The sequence below is a fragment of the Eptatretus burgeri genome, chromosome 10, assembly GCF_056783735.1.
Source record: "Eptatretus burgeri isolate ZD-2024b chromosome 10, Ebu_testis_v1, whole genome shotgun sequence".
NCBI classification, from domain to species: Eukaryota; Metazoa; Chordata; class Myxini; order Myxiniformes; family Myxinidae; genus Eptatretus; species Eptatretus burgeri.
The window spans coordinates 71,212,554-71,232,827 of NC_140970.1; the positions used below are offsets into that span (position 1 = coordinate 71,212,554).

Here is a 20,274-nt window from a genome sequence, read left to right on the forward strand (position 1 = left end):
GGAAAAATATATTTAAATAGCCACTTTTAGAACAAAAATAAATAGAAAAAAAATAGGTGAAATATATTTAAATAGCCACTTTTAGAACAAAATAAATAGAAAAAATAGGTGAAAATAGATTTTAAATAGCCAGTTTTAAGCAGAAAAAATATGAAATAAATAGGAGAAAAAATTTATTTTAAATCTGCAGTTTTTGAACAAAACAAATAGTGAAAAAACAGTGAAACAAATAGCACTGCAACCACCGAAATCTCCAAACTAGTAAAAAAAAATAGGAAAGGAAACCTATCTTTTTGCTATTTCAAAAAAAAAAAAGTTTTAAAATAGCACTGAAATACCAAAAATAGACTAAAAATATGGCAAAATATTGTTTTGCTTGCTGCAAATTGACTCGAGTCAATGTGTGAACTTTCCAACTTGGATTCCTCCCAATGGCAAATCCTCCTATCTGGATTTGGTGGTGACAAACCTTCCCACAAATGTCTCCTGCTCTTCCTCTGCTCCAATTGATTCATCTGATCATATGCTTGTGAGTGTGAACATCTTTTTGGCTATTCTCAGAGAGTTGCCTCAATGCCGGCAAGTCTGGCATTTCACTCAAGCAGATTGGCAGGGACTGCAAGCAGCCATCTCTCTCTTCAGGACCGGTCTCCCATATCTACTGCCCCTGATGTTAACTCATCCTGGGAATTCTTCCACAGAAAATCTCCCCCTCTCCCCTCTCTCCCCCTCTCATTCATCCCTTTTTGTCTTGAATTATTCTATCCAGCTTCTTCGCGCCCATGGTACACTGAATCCTGTGGTAAGGCAGTTGTTCCAAAACAACTTTCTTCTCCCCCTGGAAGGCTAATCCAACCAAAGGCAATCTCAAATCATTCCAAAAGTCTGCAACAAGTGTGTGTACACTCTCAGGAGAGCCAGAAAGCAACATCTGTCCAACCTCAAGCATGAACTTTCAAAATTGTCTCCCTCTTCTTAAACCTGGTGGTGCCTTGTTAAGTCTGTCTCTGGAGTATGCTCCCCTTCTATCTCTTCCCTCTCTTCAAATGGCAAGCAACCAACTCCACTCATGAAAAGGCTGAATGCCTCAATTTCACATTTGCTTACAAATCTTATGTCCCCAACCTCTCCCTCTTCCTTCCCTGTTATACCCAACTGCTCCTGAATTCTGTGTCTTTTACACCTGAGAAGGTAGAGAAGTGTTTTTTCAACCCTCAACTCTAATTCTTCAACTGGACCAGACGGCATCAACTCACGTGTCCTAAAAACCTTCTCTGCTCCTCTTGCACTTCCCCTCTCTGCCCTTTTCACTCTGTTATTTGCGCTAGGTCATCTTCCATCTGCTTGGAACTCTGCCAATATCACGGCACTACATAAGATTGGGTGCAAAAACTGATCCCCTTAACTACAGACCTATCAGTTCACCTTCAATCATCAGCAAGATGTAATCCATCATCACAGTTGACATGAAATACTTCCTTTTCTCCAACAACCTCATCTCAGATCACCAATTCGATTTCAGACCAGGTCACTCCACCTTGGACATACTGCTTCTACTCACCCAACAATGGATGGAGGCCCTCGATGTCAGATATGAGTTCAGGGCTGTCTTTCTGAACATATCTCATGCTTTTGATACAGTTTGGCATCCTGCCTTGCTCTCCAAACTGTCTGCCGATTGCATACGAGGCCAACCCCATACATGGCTCACTGTCTTCCTCTACTCTCAGCAAACATGTGGCACTCAATGGAATCCTTTCATCTCCTCTCCATTTCAAGGTTGGAATGCCCCAAGGCAGTATTCTGGACCCAGTCTTATTCCTGATCTTCATCAATGATCTCTCTGCCTCTCTGGAAAACCCCCTTTATCTATTTGCTGATCACTCCAGCCTCTGACATGACATCCTTCAGACAGGCAGGCTGCTGCCTCTTCACTCTCTGCAGACCTTGACAAAATCATGAGCTGTTTAAACACTTGGAATAAGTCTTTCAATCCTGACACATTTCACACTCTCAGTATCTCGCTCCAAAAGGACCATCTAGAAAACCCCTCATCTGCTGTCGAAACAATCCTCTTGTGGAAGTTCTGTCATTCAAACACCTTGTTCTCACTATCAGCCATGACCTGTCTTGAACAAACTACATTTCAAAGTTGGCCTCCAAAACCAGGCACTGTTTGGGCATCCTCCGTCATACAAAGTCCTTCTTTGGCACACCTGAACTTCTATCCACCTTCAAGGCTTTCATCTGCAGCTTGATGGAGCACTTGCTCAGCATGACACTGTGGAAACCAAGGTCTTCAAGATTATTGGAATCTCCCGTGATGAAGCGGAGTCTATGGGCCAATGACTTCGCCATCGCAGACAGGTTGTTGGTCTCTCTGTCTTTTACCGCCTCCTTCCTAATCTTGCACCCACTACTCTTTCGGTGCTTTGTCACCCCCAAGTTTCTGCAAGGCACACATGGTCCACCATCAACCCCCTTCTGGTGAAACTAAAAAAATCCAGGATGACTGCTCACCTCCACTCATTTGTTCTCTTTTTCCCCACCTGGGGAACCAATTTCCACATCCTCTTCAATCTCATTCTTCCCTTCAGGTCTTCAAGACAGCTGTTCACCACCATCTCAGATCGTCCCCAATCCAAAACCATGATCTTTTCTACCCTTGTTCCCCCCACCTCATTCTAATTTCTCCTTACAAATTTCCAGTTTTCCCTCCTGAGACTTTTCCTTCTGTATCCATCTTGTCCACCCCATGCTTCCTCTCCTGCCTCCCACCCCCTTCCCTCCTCCCATTTCACCCCACACCCATTGTTTGTCAAGCTTCTGGGCCTTACTATCCACCATGATCTTTCCTTGGAAAGCCACATTTCCAAGCTGGCTTCCAAAGCCAGTCACTGACTGGGTATCATCCATCGTGCAAAGTCCTTCCTTGGCACACCTGAACTCCTGACCACATACAAAGCTTGCATCCACAGCCTGATGGAGGACTGCTCTCCCCTCTGGGCTGGTACTCCCGCTTCTCACCTTTCTCTGCTTCACACTGTGGAAACCAAGGCATTTAAGGGAATTGGCATCTCCCGTGATGAGGCTGAGTCTTTGGGTCTCTCACTCTCTCACCGCAGGCAGGTCGGTGGTCTTTCTGTCTTCTACCATCTCCTCTCCAGCCTCATTAACCCCCTCCCACTCTGACTGCGATCTGTCTCCCCCCCCCCCCAATATGTATTTCTGCAGGGTGCGCAAGGTCCGCCAACACCCCCCTTCTGGTAAAACTACAAAAATCAAGAATCACTACACAACTTCATTCTTTCATTCCTCTTTTTTCCTGTCTTTGGAACAAACTCTCACACTCTCTTCCATCCCACTCTTCCCTCCAGGTCTTCAAAACAGCTGTTCACCATCATCTCTTATCTTCCCCCATCCAAAACCACGATCTTTTCTACCCCCGTTAATCCACCCCAAACCCACCTCCTTCAAATCCCCTGCTTTCCTTCCTGAAATCCCCTGTTGTGCAAGGACCTGAAAGTCCCTGTCGTGTCCATCTTTATTACTCCGTGTACCCTGCCTCATCCATCTCCCTTCCATGATGTCCTAATGTCTCTGTTCCACACCGTTTTGTGCTTCCCGCTCCCACCCCTCTTGTCTCCTGCTCCCCTTTTTATACGTTCTGTATGTTAACTATGACATGAGCCTCGACATTGTATATAAAAAGTCTGCCTCTACCTTGACCTTCAACTCTGCTGTTGGTGTTTCTCCCCCCCCACCCCCTTTCTCTCTGTTGTTCCTTTTGACCTGTTACATCCTGATCTGTTCAGTGTACTAGTACTAGCTCTTCCACGAGCCTCAACTATGGATCTGATGACTCGAATTTTTAAAGTGATTCTCCACTATTGAGAGATAGGGCCAAAAACTATATATAGCACGATATCTCAAAAAGTTGTGGACGGATTCGGATGAAACTTGGTGAACACGTTGGGTGTGTGACAAGGAAGAATTGATTAAATTTTGTTGAAGATGTGGATCTGATAATTTTTTAAATGATTCTTCACCATTGAGAGATAGGACAAAACGAATATATAGCACGATATCTCAAAAATTTGTGGACGGATTGGGATGAAACTTGGTGGATAGGTTGGATGTGTAAAATGGACAAATTGATTAGATTTTGTTGAAGGTCCAAATCTGGATCTGAATACGAGGTTTATTTAATTTTATTAGTGATTCTTCACCATTGAGAGACAGCGCCAAAAACGACATAGTATTGTATCGCATGAAATTTCAACAATGTATTGGGTCTGATATGTTCTCGTGGATCAGGTATTGCGTGGTGGAGGTATACGCTCCACCGAGTGCCCTTCCAGTTGTGACTGTGGCACTTGAAAGGGGACATGGGTGCTCAAAGGCTTCTGCATAATTTCATTGCAGATTGCGGTGGAAGTGACCAGGTCATTTGTGAAATACATCAAGACTCGACCCATTGTGTTTGAGGTGTTTGGACATTATCAACAGCATCCTACACACAACCAATGTGTGGACGTGAACAGGTTGGTTTTTGGAGTAACTAATTGATTGTGTTTAAAGTCTTGTTTGAATTTATTAACAGCTTGGTCATGGTAGATTTGCAGCCTTAACACTCCTTTTGGATTGTCCTTTGAGTAACGATACCAAGCTCAAATTTGGGACGGTAAATTTTGTAAATGAGGAAATTATCTCTGAATGATGTGAGGTTACATCAAAAATAATACTTCCCTTTAAAAAATAACTTTTCTGTAGCATTGTCAAAACACAAAAGACTTCACGTTAAACCATCCTGCCACTTCGTTTTTATTTCCCGAAGGTCCAGCAAATGGTGGCTGTGAAGCTCTAAGTTTAATGTGGAGCTAATCTTCTCGTGTATGATGATTGTCTAAAAATTACTGCATTATTTTAACGCAGTGGTCTCGGCTCATGGAAGAGCTAAATAACAAAGGGCGGTGAGACTACCAAAGTGCATTGAGGTGGGGGGAGGGGGGTGGACATCCATCAAGAGGAAAGGAGGACAATTACAAAAACGGGTCCACCCCTCTTGTCTCCTGCTATTGTCAAAAATATAGCCCTCAGAGAAACACAATGGGAAAGAATAAACATGTGTTGAAAAATAGTGGATGTGCATGAGGTAGTGATGTGCAGCACATTTGAAAGACTGAAGTGAGGAGGGCAAGGCAACGGACACAGGGAGGCGATTCCACAATTGGGAGAATAAGAGGACAAATGAATGTGGATGGGTAACCAGCCTGGACCTTGGGAAGGTGAGTAGTTGAGGGTTTCTTGAATAATGGGTACAACTTAGGGTGGATTTGGGAGAGCAGAAGTAGGAGAGGGCAGGAGAAGCAAGGCCAGATGTAAGCTGATGTAAAATGAAGAGCCCATCAACTTGTCACCTGTAGCAGGGTGACAGTCCCAAGGAATCTGCTGTTTGTCTTGAGATCCCAATGGTGTGGTAAAGCCTTGTTTTTAACCAACTCAAGATGAGCAATGTGGGTAGCATCAGCCTGGAGTGGGCAGCCATACTCCATGGGGTTCCATATTAAAGCCTCGTACACCGTTATGAGCTTCGTGCAGTTCACAAATGCCTTAGCTCTGCAGAGAATACCCACATGGCGACTAACCTTTGATGCTAGCTTGGTGAAGGTCATGACAGATAGTGAAAACAAGGAGTTCCAGGGACTGCACCTCATCCAGTGGGTGCCCAGATAATTTAATTGGATACTTATATCTATGCCTGGTGTTGGCTTAATGGTTAGGGTCGTGGGCTTGGAATCCTAGGATCCTGAGTTCAAAATCCCACTTGGCTGTTGGATTATTACCAGGTGGGGTTGACTCTGCCTGTCACCCTTCTGAGGTTAGCAAAAATGAGTGCCAGCTTATTGGTATCCTGTGTTGGAGTGGTGACCCGTCCAGGGTTGTGTCCATTAGCCAAGGAGACTGCTTAGGCAGCACCAACGCGCTCTGCACAGAGTATGGTCCCGATGGATGGATGGATACTTATGTCTGTCTGGATGCACCGTTGATTTTTGAGACGTTTTTATATTGTCAAAAATATAATGGGGTATTAATATTAGGGCCTTCTAGTTAAGTACATGCACACTAAGAGGTAGAGGGAAGTATGGGGTCGAGAATAAATTGAGAAAATTAAAATTTAGAAGAGGATGAGAAGGAAAGATGATAGGAGAGAGAAAAAAGTTTCAAGACGTGGGCAGAGAAGAGAAATAAGTGTTGAGGAGATGTAAGGAGATGGGGGAAAAGAGTATTGAGAAGATGTGAGGAGATGGGGGTAAAGAGATGGAAGGGGAATCTATCGGAGCATACGTGAGAGGGCAGCGGTGAGGGCAATAATGCCGCCATATTTGCAATATGTAATAAATATTCCTCGATCATCGTATGTAGTTGCCCACAATAGGAACTCGTGATCATGAATTATGCTTTGTGTTTTGCAGCCCTTTACCCCCATCAAGAAGAAATTTCCCACCTGCCATGCCACTTTCTAAACCAGGTAAGATATCAGTGGTCAGAAATAGTTGTCGCTCGCCGCTGTAGATTTTAACATCCAAAGTATCTGTCGTCACTTGATAGGCTGACTTTACATTTGGTAGATTTCTATCTCATGCAGAAGCTCATATTTCCATCACACTTTTTCATTTTGAGCAACATATTTTTGTTGCTTTTACATTTCTCCTTTTTCTTAGCTTTTGATTTATTCTTAATTTGCTTTTGACTAAAAAACCTGATATTCTTCTTAACTCTTATTTTGTGCTTTTATCATTTGTTTTGCATTGTAGCTGCCTCCATTGATTTATTTCTCATGCCTGTCTCTGCTTTGCTTGCCTCTTTCTTGCCCCTTATCTTGTGTACATGACTCAGATTGCAATCAAAAACTAGAGCTTATAAAATCTCTGCTTGCTGACTACCTTAACTCCTGCATGCTTGATGCGGTGTCGCCTCATGCCGTGAGTGGCATCTCCATGGTCTCCACACTTCTGCTAGGCCCCAAGGAACAGAGAGGACCTCACTGTGTTTTTGAACCTGAACTAGATGCACCCATCCTTAAGATTTCAAAGCATCACGGTCAGTGTCCTTAAAAGGCTAGTACTCAGCTTTTAAATTATGTCCCAGTAAGTGGTATAAAGTCTTTGCCAATCTCACTGTAGCATAAGGCTTGTTATCTCTTTGAAGGCAGACTTTGCCTGATGTGCTTTAACTTTTCTCAACTGTTTGTACAGTATGTGGGATGTTTATGAGCAACTTTCACTTGTAAGTGCGGCAGTGCATGTGTCATTTGTTGGTGTCATAGTCCACCGTGTGCCGAACTTCAAACATCTTTTCCCAGTGCCAGCAACAAAGCTGAATGCCGTGAGCAAACCCAACACAGGCCAGTGTCATCACAAGGATGAACTCCTCGTTTGGTTTGAGATCTGTGAGCTGGAGCCCACAGGAGAGTAAGCTACCCATCATTCTTTTGCATTTTTTTTTCATCTCCTCTACGAAGGTTGAAATGCTTCTTGACCTTGTAGTGAGAGATCAATAAGTTATTTATTATATGAGCTTGGCTGTTACAAAACTTGCTTTCTCATCTCTTGATCTGTGCAGGTACATTGCCGCAGTGGTGGACCACAGTAGTGGAATGCCATGTCATGGAATTTTTCTCCTGCATCAGGTCTGGCACCAGTGGCCATGCATATGGCACCCTCTTCTCCCAGCCCCTTGTTGTCTCAAATTAATACTTGTAGGGACAGGTGAAAAAGCACTTATTCCTGCTTGGCCCTACTTTGATTGTTGTAAGCAGACATCATAATGGATATTTTAATTGTTTAGAAGGTATATTGTGCATTGGGAAATGTGAACAACAGTTGAACGTGAAACAGAAGTCTTATTTAATAATGTGATCATTAGATCTGACGCATATTGTTTTTTTTTTTCCACTTTACATCTTTGTGTCATTGTCCTGCTGAAATCACGTTTCCCCTCTCAAATCATGATGACGATTGCATTGATTTTTTTTTTTGAATTGTTATTTTGCTCAGGGAATCCAACGGCGAATCGCTGTTACAATTATACACGAAACAGACAGTGAAGTACAATGGAAGGAGGTGCGAGAGCTTGTTTTAGGTAAGTTTGTATTTTCTTGGGAATTGTATCGACAACACACTTAATTTTGCCTGGTGGAAACTGGGGTTTTAGGATGCAATAATTACACAGTTTGTCCATTAAAGTGAAAAACCGGGGACAGAATAATACCTTGGTCATTTAAAATCGAGACACGGAGTCAGGTATGTTGGTTGGTGAGGCATTTACAACATTCTACGAATGAAATACTCACAATCTTTTGAAACATGGCAACAGCTTTTTATTTTTGAACAACACAATGTAAGTATATACTGGATAGACCATTTATTTGATAATGCTGAGATTTTCTTGGTATTATGGTTGGGAATAAATTTCAAATTTCTTTATATTGCCTGTGACCCAATTGCCTCTTCTTCTTCTGATTTTTTTTTTACAGGTATTACAAATAATGGGGAATGTAACATCGCACAGCACATCTTTATTTATGACATTTACTGTACATTGCAGCAAAGTTGCCGAAGAGATTTCCCATGATTTTTTTTTTCTGGATAATGGGTCTTCCATTATTTGGATGTTTGGATAAATGAGGTTCTACTGTATTATTAAGACACAAATAACACGGTTCTACATAATGAGTAAGGGGATGTTACATGTCAGGAATCCCTTAAAAAAATTTAACAAATCAAAATTCACTGGTTCCAAAAGTATTCAGCCCCTGAGGTCAGTACTTGGTCGAAGCCAAGTTTGACACCATTCTTCACATGCAAATTGCTCCAGTTCTGCCAACTTTGAATGGGATCGTCGATGAACTACAATCTTCAAGTCTCGCCATAAATGTTTGATTTGGTTCAAGTCAGGACTTTGAGTGGGCCACTTAAGAGCATCTATTTTATTCTTATTCAGCCACTCCAGTGTGGCTTTAGCTTTGTGCTTCGGATCATTGTCCTTATGAAATGTGAATCTCCGACCCAGTTTCAGATTCAAGGCTGACTCAAGCAGGTTTTCATCAAGGATTCTCCTATACTTTGTACCGTCCATTGGTCCTTCTATCCTGACAAGCTTGCTTCTTTACATGATAATCAGTACCTACTGATGAAAAGCAGCCCCATAACATGGTGGAGCCACCACCTTGCTTGACAGGAAGGATGGTGTTGACTGGGTGATGTGCAGTGTTAAGCTTGCACCAGATATAATGCTTTGAATTTAGACCAAAAAGTTCAATTTTTGTCTCATTTGACCACAAAACGTTTCTCCACCTGCCTGCAGTATCATTAGGATGCTTTTTCGCAAATTCCATATGAGCTTTTAGATGCGTGTTTTTCAGTAACAGCTTATTTCTTTCCACCTGTCCATAGAGGCGAGCTCTGTGAAGGGAACGGGATATTGATAATTGCTGAACACAGACTCCCATCTCGGACATAGAGCCTTGCAGATCTTTCAAAGTCGTTGTTGGATTTACAGTGACATCCCAAACCAGTTTCCTGCTTGCCAAGCTGCTGAGTTTCTGTGGGCGACTTGATCGGGGTAGCGTCTGGGTGGTATGATACCTCTTCCACTTATTGATGATGGATTTCACCGTACTTAAAGGGATAATGAGTGACTTTGAAATCTTCTTATTACCCTCTCCGGCACGGTGCTTCTCCACCATTTATGCCTTGTTAGTTGACCAAGTGAGTTGCACCTTAAAACTCCTTAGAGAAGTGGGGAAGCTTAATTTTAAGTTAAACCACTGATTACATACAGGTGATACCTATTACACTTATTTTGTAACCTTTCAAACAAATCATTTGCTCCTGAAGTGATTTATGGTAAAATTTATAGGTTTAATTAGGTAAAAGGTTTGAATATTTATGCAACTGAGAATCATTTTCACCATCAATCTAACTTATTCACATTTTATCTGCATTTTTAAGCTTTATCACTTTGGAGTAGTTTGTGGAAGACTCTATATTATTAAGTTTGATTTGAAAACATCATGAAATAAGCTCAGGTGGCATCAAAATGTAAAAACTTTAGAGGGTGGTGAATACTTTTGCAGGCCACTGTATCTATATTTCTGAAACATGTTTTTTTAACATAAATTTGTTGTGATACATAAATGGTAATATTGTTGCGGACCGGGTATCGGCTGCAAGCACGACCGCTAGATGGAGCGGTAGGGTCGACTCTACCGAACACCCGGAATCTAGATCGTACCTTTCGGAAAACTCCGACAGGTACGGGTCCCTTACCGGACCGTGAATCGTCGATAATTCCACCACGTGTTACAGGGTTATTTGCCAATCTTCAAAATACCTAGAGATCCACGTGGATGATGGCAGACAACACATATCCTTCGATTAGAACGTGTGGTTACTGTAATAACCTTAACTTCGAGTAGAGGAGAGTGTGAGATGTCTGTGCTTTCAGGAAGTAGTGAGGTTCGACATGATATCATGACTCCACCATTGGATAGGTCTTGACTGCTTGTCGTGAGACGGTCCAACCTGTAGACTTAGCACTTTCCAAGTCAGCCGTTCCTTATCAACAATTTCAAACGGAGTGCTTGCTTGAGTGCTTAAGCCACTTGGCGAGCGCGCTACAAGAACCTTGGTAACCGAACAACAATAACGGATTCAGTCAAAACTTTGTGGACATGTTGGGTGTGTGAAAAGGAAGAATTAATTCAATTTTGGTGAAGATCCGAATCCTCATCCGGATCTGATAATTTTTTTGTGATTCTTCACCATTGAGAGATGGGGCTAAACTAATATATAGCACGATATCTCAAAAAGTTGTGAACGGATTCGGATGAAACTTGGTGGACACGTTGGGTGTGTGACAAGGAAGAATTGATTCAATTTTGATGAAGATCCGGAACCAGATCTGATAATTTTTTAAGTGATTATTCACCATTGAGAGAGTGGGTGAAACCAATATATAGCACGATATATAAAAAAGTTGTGGACGGATTCGGACGAAACTTCGTGGACAGGTTGGGCATGTTGCAAGGACCAATTGATTTCATTTTGGTGAAGATCCAAATCCAGATCTGGATACGATAATTTTTTAATTACCTCCACCATCGAAGGTGAAGGAGGTTATGTTTTCACCCCTTTCTGTCTGTCTGTTTGTGTACAGGATATCTCAAAAAGTTGCAGACATATCCGGATAAAATTGTGTGGACAGGTTGGGTGTGTGACAAGGACAAACTCAATATATTTTGGTGAAGATCCGGATCCGACTACTATAATTTTTAAAGTGATTCTTCATCATTGAGAGATAGGGCAAAACCAATATAGTACTGTATAGCATATTTCAAAAAGTTATGGACGGGTTATGACAAAAATAGGTGGCTGACTTGGTTAGGTGACAATAACAAGCTGATTCGATTTTGCTTCAGTTCGGTCCAAATCCGTCCTTGCAATGGAATACAAAACGTAAACTGTTCAGCCTGGTGGAGGTATGCACTCCACCGAGTGCCAGTCTAGTTAATTTAGTTATTGCTTCAATAAGATTTATTTGATATTTTTCACATTCATTATGTTTCCCCTTTTCGACCAGGCTTCTGATTTTCTCCACTCTTTGGTTTGGTATTTGTTTGATATCATTTATATATAATATTTTCTTTTAAAATGATTTTTTGGAGATGAGATTTTACTCTATTTATATAGGATATTTTTAATTCAAAATAACAATTTCCCTTCGTTTCCCTGTCACATCCTTGGGATTAACCAATTGTTATGTGAATATGTCTGGCTGAGGTCATGCTGGGCTGACAAGATGCTATGTACACTCGCCACTAAGCTGTCGAGCCTGGGTTTTAATCTCAGCCCAAGTATAAACTGTCATCCCGTTGTATCACAGGCGGGGTGATTCATCAATGTTTGTGCCTTCCCTCGTATGGACGTTAAACTGGGGATCCCATCTGCCGGCATTAGTTGATGGATGTTAAATATCTCATAGTGTTCTTTGCGAGTTGTCGGCCAGCAATTGTGGCACCATTGCCCAAAACTCCAAAATTCCTGCCAAAACTTCACGTTCCTCTTGTCCTAAGGACACATAGTGCAAAAGGATCAACCCAATAAGTTTGTCGCTATGCTCCTTAGCTGGGTATGTGGAGTAGTGATAGTAGTATTAGTTATAGTGGTAGAAGAAGTAGTGTCCTTCACAAAGATTTGGTGAGCAATTGCTGGAACCATGGCGAAATTCCAAATTCTTGCCCTTACCTACTGAGGGCATTGCATCAGCGGCACAGCCATACCATCAGCCAATGATGCTACCCTGCAGCCTTGTGCTGCATGCAAAATAAGAATAAGAATTGCTGAAAATCACAATTTTGAGAAAACCAACCAATGCAATCAAAAAGAGGCAATGAGTGAAAGGAACAGAATGAAAAACCAATGTCACCCTCAGGGTGACCCGTATCTTGCCAAAAGGTGACCACATGTGACTTCTTTAAGGTCACACTGAGGTGAATAGAGCTGCTATCCACCAGGAGCGACTCCTTGAGGAATACCTGCCTACGAGAGATTCCGATGAGAATCGTTCTACAGAGTAACCATGAAAAATATGCGTTTGCCTCATAACGTCACCAAATGACGTCATAATGTCTCAAGCTTGACATATCTAGAAAGCACTCATCGAGGTGTTCAATTTGAGGTACTACACGATATGGTTCCTAAAACTTGAAAATTTGACCTTGGGGTCAAATATGTTTGACCTCAGGCGCTAACCATGAAGGTCAAGGCCAATCGCCACCAAAAACTAATCAGCTGAGCGCCAGACCATATACTACATTCCCATAAAGTTTGGAGATGATTCGATTAAAATTACTCAAAAAATAAGGGTTTCGTCGACCTCCATGATTTACCCAAAGTGACCTTGACCTTTGACCTTGACCTTGACCTTTATGTGTGCTGAAGGGTATTGTAATAATACTACGATATGTGTACCCACAAGAGTTTCAGATGAGAATTGTGCTCTACAGAGTGATATAAAGGTGAAAAAATCCAATGATTACAGACAAACAAACAAAAAAACTTACCAAGTAACAGATCTTGCAAAAACGAAGTTTTGGCAAGATAATGATGTGAAATGAGTGAGACTTTTTACCCTAAAGAGTGATGATTGTTAATTATATATTATGTGCAGGAAACCCGCCAATATCACGGGTTTCCACTGTCGCGGGTTTCTACCAACCGTGGGCAACCAATTGTGTTCCGATTCCGTTATCGCAGGATTTCATTTCGACCAATCGCGGTTTTTGAGATGAGATGAGTCATCGTTTGCATACCGTGCATGAAGGATTACCTTCCATGATGAGCCTTGTGGTGTTTCTCGAGCACCGTTTTGAATGAGCTCAAATGTGAAGTGATGGACAAAGTTAGTTATGCCAATAGGCAGAGAAAGTTAATATAATGACGTTGGGCGAAAATATCGAGTTGTTACATACGTAGGTTGGTTCGACGAGAAAATGCAGTATCTCAACAGTCTGCCATTATGGCGTCAGTGATTACAGGGAGAAACTTCCCCATTATACTCTTCCTCATTCCAAAACCTTCCATCCATCCATCCATTGGGACCATACTCTGTGCAGTGCATTGGTGCTGCCTCAGCAGTCTCCTTGGCTTTTGGACACAATACTGGACGTGTCGCCACTCCGACACAGGATACCAGCAAGTTGGTACTTATTTTGCTGACCTAAACCTTCATAATCCTTCAAACCTAATTCCCAAACGTTCATTTTCCAACTCTGCATTCAAATGTTGTTGTCAAACACTTAATTTCCGACTCCCGGATTCGAACCCCCATTCTCAAACACATTCTCATGCACAGCTCATGAAACAAATCGAAGTGAAGGGATTAATAACGGAACTGGTTTTTAACACCGATGAGACGGAAGATGTCATCTTGTACCTTGGTCCCCAAGCAGAGAAGATCGTGGTTCAAGGTAAGGTGATTTAAGGATCCTGTTACCCTTCTTCATTGTGAGTTGTGGTAATGCTGCAGGCGCCTTTGTCGTAAAGCCATTGCTGCTTTTCTGTTTGCTGAATCACCTTTCTCACTCACCCCTTCCCTGCTCACCCCTACCCCACTCACCTTTCCTCCACTCACCCTTCCCCACTCACGTTTCCCAGCTCACCCTTCCCCTCCCCCCACCCCCCCTCGAAGAGCATCATCCCGAGATCAGTCTTGTGTTTTCTATTTACGGCAGAGTACAATGCGAGTACGTTACATGTTTCCCATCACACACCTCGCTGTGTTGTAATAAATTTAAAAGGTAAATGTGGTGTGTTTTTGTTTAATTTACATTGTATATATTTTATTTACATGGTTATTTCAATGTTAACATGACATACATCTATATATATATATATATATATATATATATATATATATATATATATATATATATATATATATATATATATATATATATATATATATATATATATATATATGTGTTTATTTCAATGGTAATGTGTTTATTTCTGTGTTATTGTAAACCTTCATTAGCCTTAAAACCTCATTCGCCTCAATTGTAATGTGTTTCGATCTTCCTCGATATTTTCTCGAAGCCCAGGAACCGAACCCCCACTTTCCCATTGGTGCTTGGTTTCCACGATCATGGTTTCAACTATTGTGGTATTTTCCAGGAATCTAATCCCCGTGATATTGGAGGGTTTCCTGTACTTTGATCATTAAGGAATTTTTTTTAATTTATGGGGATTATAACCAAACTAGCAGGGTACACGTCACTCATGGGCTCTTCGACGTCTCACCTCAAATGAGGGTGTATTGCTAGAAATGGGAATTCAGTGTAAGTATTCAGTGTGCAGCTGTCGCAGTAGGTGGAGCTGGTAACCTTGGCGACCTCGTTCCATTCCACCAGCGAAGATTTCCAATCCATGCTTATTGTAACTCTGTAGTACTGCTTCGGAGTGAGGGTGATATGATGAAAGCTCGGTTAGGAAACAAATTTAGGCACGTTTTGGGCCTACCGCCTGAAGAAAGATCATCAAAGTTCTTTCCATGCCAACCACCTCCAGGCACCTATCCCTCTCCACATCGCTTTTTCAGTCCCCAACCTGCCCCCTCTCTCTCTATACTCCCCATAGCTTTGCTTTTGGCAATTTCCATTTGGTATTTCATTCTGGTTTCCCATTCGATGATCCATAGATCAGTAGTATCAGTTTCACTTTGGGATATCAGTTTCGATTCATCATCGCAATTTGTGATGCGACGTGAATGGTGCACAAAAAAGGTCATCAGAATCGATTTTCGGTGGATTTTTTTTGGATTTTCTAGAGTGTGTGGAGGGGTCTAAAGTGGGCTAAGGGTCTTAAAAGGTCAAAAAGGGGTCTAAAATGTTTTAAGGGTCATAAATGGGACAAAATGTCTAAATGGATCTCAGGATGAAAGAACAAAAGCGGTGTGAAGTGTCCAAATGGTCTGAAATTGTCCAAAGGGTCTTAAAAGTTCTGAAAAGTGTCGAAAGGGTCAAAGACGGTCTATACGTTTCAAAAGGGTCGAAATGGATATTAAAGGGTCGAATGGGGTCTTCTGGCCATACAGGGTGTAAAGGAGTGAAGCTGTAGTAAATAAATTACCTCTGGAGTGTAACACTGCAATAATGGGCCAAATGACCTCCTCATGACACCTTTACCAAACCACCAATTTAGGTGCATCGTGGTTGAAAATCTGATCGTAGAAAGTTTCATCGTGAATTAACTTTGGGAACTCAAAGCAGTAAGGTCACAATCAAACAAACATTTTGGTTTTATATATATTGAGATGGACAACCTATTTTCTGTTGCATCCTCTTCTTCCTCTTCTCGGGGTGGTGGCGTCACTTTTTTTCTTCTTCCGTCGACCAGCTTCCAGTGAGATCAATTGGCAAAGCCATGGCTAATAGAGAAATGCTCCATAAGAACTTCATTCAAGGTTACGGGAAAGCTCACCCAGAAACGTCGAAAGAGTCTTTTGACAGCTCGTTTTAATATGGAACAAAAAAGGTCATTACATAACAGCTCTGGAAACATCCCCCCAACCCCCTGTAAGTGTAAAACTCAATAACGTTTGGATGTACACCCATGCATCCATCCATTGGGACCATACCATGTGCAGAGCATTGGTGCTGCCTCAGCAGTCTCCTTGGCTAATGGGCACAATCATCGACGGGTCGCCTCTCCGACACAGAATACTAGCAAGCTGGCACTCATTTTGCCGACCTCGGAAGGATGACAAGCAGAGTCAACCCTACCTGGTATAAATTCAACAGCCAAGGGGGCTTTGAACTCAGGATCTTAGGATCCCAAGCTCATCACCCTAACCATTAAGCGAACACCAGGCATATATACACCCACACCCACCAAAAATGGGATGATTTGCAGAATTGGGGGATTGGAAAAGCCATAAGAACATGAAGAAGAATCACTTCACTGTCCAAAAGTCACCGTCTGGTGTTGATTGAGTTTGTCACGCATCTACGGTCCCTTTTTTTTGAAGACACGAACACTGAAATGGCAGTAACTGTGACATCCAATTGTTATCTTCACATGTTGAAGACTAACCTATGAACAGGGTGAAAATTAATGAGAATCTCTGGTTTCATTTCATTTCATTTCATTTTTTTTAATGCTGTGGATTTATTACAATATTACTTTGTATGACACATCATACAGAATATGTTTCAAGAAAAAATGGTGACGATCGCTGTCCACCACAACCTAATTACAAATCCCCCAGCAATCATTATTGTGTTGTTTTTTTTTAACTCCACATTGATGAAAAACGTTTATTTATTTGCATCATCCAACCTTACCATCCTGAGATCCAGCTCAGCAAAAGCCTCACTATGTATTATGATTACCTCACAAATCTCCTACGATATTAGGATGGCCTGTCGGAATCAGAATTAAAAGATCAACTAGTCGACTGCTCAGCAAACTGTTAGGCCATCTAAAAATGACATATGCAAAAGGTAATACTTTTTCACTATCCCCCCAATGCACCCAATCAAATATGTTCAATATGTCACTCTTTCCTTCTCTCTTTCAACTGCTCTCTTGCCATCTTTCTTCTTTTTTTAGATCCTCGTGGATAGGATGATCTCTCAGTCTTACTCACGTTGTTGTTCTTGTGGACTTTTTTGTTTCACAGCCAACAGTTTTCATCGAAACTTCCTGAAACTTGGCGTATATATGTAAAAATTCCCTGCGCAGACAGTAACCATCTCCGATTTTGAAAATTTCTCCTAGAAAAAAAAGTTATGATGTCAAAATATCTCCGCTAATGGAAATCGCCTAAAAAATTATATCCGAAACTAGGCAAGCTTTTTGAATTCTGTTTGTGGGAATAAAACAGGGCATTAGCAGAGATGAATTACCGCACATATGATGTATCACTGTGACGTCATTCCTATTTTTTGACATTTTTTGTTTCACAACCCAGAGTTTTCATCGGATCTTCGTGAAACTTGCCATGTATATGCAGAAAGCCCATGCGCAGGCAGTAACCATCTCCGATTTTGGAAATTCTTCCTAGAAAAAAAGTTGACGTCATAATATTGCCGCTAATGGAAATCGCCTATATCATTATCTCCGAAACTCGGCAAGCTGTTTGAATTTTGTTTGCGGGAATCAAGCCGGGCATTAGCACAGATAATTTATCGCAAACCTGATACATCACAATGACGTCATATTCGTTTTTATGACGTCATCATTAAGAGGACGAGGATCTTAGCTCATTGGAGCTTGTTTTCTTTCTTCCCTGACCCATAAAGTCCTCCTCACTCTGTCTCCCACCCCCACCTCTTCCTCTTTTACCTTTTTCATTTTTTTATTTATTCTTCCAAAACTAGAATAGCATTGGAGAGGACTTACACTCGTGGTTTATCACAATAAAAAAACGTTCTTCCTCTTCTCCGCTGCTCTGGTCTTCTCTCTCCATAACTTTTTTATGATTCTTTTTATTCTTTCTCTATATCTGTTATACTCAAAGGCCATGAGGAAATGTTGCGTTGTGATATGCATGCATTTTGCAAGCATTCCGTTTTCATTCCTACTTTCAGGTCGTATTCGAACCACTCCTGAAGTCAATGATGGCTGTACAGATCCGAGTATCCTGTCGCTCAACATTCTCTCGTCACGCTACATCTCTCCAACTGGGGATGACCGGTCAGAGCTGCACCTCCAGCGAACTCAATAATGTATCTCTGTGTTGTTTCTCATGCTTGTTGCACAATCACTACTGCTACTCATTTGTTTTCATGTATGGCCGTCATTCCAGGCCTTCAGTTTTGAATCTCTGGGAGCGATAGTAAATATTGAACTCCAAACTTTTAAACATAACCCCAATATGAAGCAACATACCTCCACAACACTTCACCGGATCACAAATCTATATTTCCCATTACAACTTGATTAATCGCCAAAGGAGGGCGTGATGTTCTGAGGATAAAGGACTATGATTAAATTGAAAAGATGGAACCATGAAGTTTTATACCGTGAGGCTAATATGTCTGGTTATTAATTGGTGAAATAATTTTGCCAAGTATGTTTGTCTGTAGTGTCTGTTTGTTTGTCTGTTTGTCACACCATTTTTGTCCACAGTTTTCAAGCAATCGTTCTAAAAATTTTGGTGTATGTAGGTGACCAGCCAAGGACAGCAATGCACATTTTTGTTCCTTATATATCTTACATCCTTTAACGATTATATATATATATATATATATATATATATATATATTTATATATATATATATATATATATATATATATATATATATATATATATATATATATATATATATATCACGATATCTCAAAAGATTATGGACGGGATTCGGACAAAACTTGGTGAACAGGTTGGGTGTGTGACGAATACGAATTGATTCGATTTTGGTGACGATATGAATCCAGATCCAGATACGAGAATTATTTAATATTTAAAGTGATTCTTCACCATTAAGATATGGGGCCAAAACGATGCACAATATTTCAAAAAGTTGTGGACGAGTTATGACAAAACTAGGTGGATGAGTTGGGTAGGCGACAAGAACAAGACGATTCGATTTTGGCTCAGGTCCGGATTCAGATCCGGCCTATCAGTGGGATACAAAACGTTACCTGTTCAGCCTGGCAGAGGTATACGCTCTACCGAGTTGAAATATCCTTCTACCATGGATATCTGTCTTGAAATTTTTTTCCTTGTGTGTATGCGTTTTAGGGTATTCCTCTATGTTGATGCCACCACCTTTCATGTGGAAATGCTGATCATTCATTCTGTTGAAATCTCGATGTTATTTTAACACTTTGTTTTCATTTTTTGTTCACAGGCTGTGTTTTGATTTGGATTTGCCTAGGTATACATCTTTGTGTACTCTGTGTTTGCTAACTATTCAATCCTAATTTTTCCTTCGTGAATTGTATTATAAATTACCCTTACTTGCACCAATCCACGATGATTTACTCATTTCCTTATTGAGATAAATCATATAACATGGGGAGGGGCAAGAGGGTCTCAAGATCGATCTGAAATCCTCAAAAATCTTTTTTTTTTCTCCTTTTCAAAACCATTAATCCTTTTCCCTGATTTATGTGTTTGTTTGTTCGTTTGTCTTCATAGATGTTCGATTTTTCAAGCTATTTGATTGATTCTATTGAGGCATTTTCTAAAACGATGACCACATTTTTCTCATTTTATTTTTAAAAACTTATTGATTGATTGATTTCACTGATCTAAGTCTCTTCATGAAGCTTGTACAAAAATCACTTGCAGCCTTGCACAGGACAGACACATTAGAAAACATCAGAGTTCTTTAAATGGAATGTGGGATTTTAACTTTGGTTCCCAGCATTCTGAGCTGTCTGTTCCAATGGATATGCTAAACAGGCCAATCCAATCTGTTTAATTTTAAAATGTGCTTTTAGTGACCGGCTCTTCTGCTGAAAAGAAGTGACCATAGAACAAAAATAGTCTTCTGGAGCTGAATTTGTTTTTAGGAGTATGTGCTATATAAAAAAAAATACTGTATCACATTCATGGTTACCCAAGGATGTTAACAATTGTAGCTTGTATTATAGTCAGCCATTGACATGCTCTCTGATTAAATTATGCAGTCTTCCAGATAATGGACTGCCACACTGAAAATAAAATGAGCCACTGCAGACACTTTTAGCTACAAAA

The 20,274-nt window shown here is 41.0% G+C and overlaps 1 protein-coding gene across 1 annotated transcript in view; it reads left to right on the plus strand.

The window, feature by feature from the left end:
• The window catches only part of LOC147018842 (kinesin-like protein KIF1B), an 87,445-nt gene that overhangs the window by 33,367 nt on the left and 33,804 nt on the right, over nucleotides 1–20,274 (plus strand). Inside the window, exons 10-17 of the mRNA XM_085898901.1 lie at nucleotides 4,426–4,544; nucleotides 6,477–6,532; nucleotides 6,901–7,104; nucleotides 7,367–7,475; nucleotides 7,627–7,693; nucleotides 8,061–8,145; nucleotides 18,158–18,263; nucleotides 19,424–19,450. Of these exons, the coding sequence (XP_085755027.1) occupies nucleotides 4,426–4,544; nucleotides 6,477–6,532; nucleotides 6,901–7,104; nucleotides 7,367–7,475; nucleotides 7,627–7,693; nucleotides 8,061–8,145; nucleotides 18,158–18,263; nucleotides 19,424–19,450 (773 nt within the window). The remainder of the gene's footprint in view (nucleotides 1–4,425; nucleotides 4,545–6,476; nucleotides 6,533–6,900; nucleotides 7,105–7,366; nucleotides 7,476–7,626; nucleotides 7,694–8,060; nucleotides 8,146–18,157; nucleotides 18,264–19,423; nucleotides 19,451–20,274) is intronic.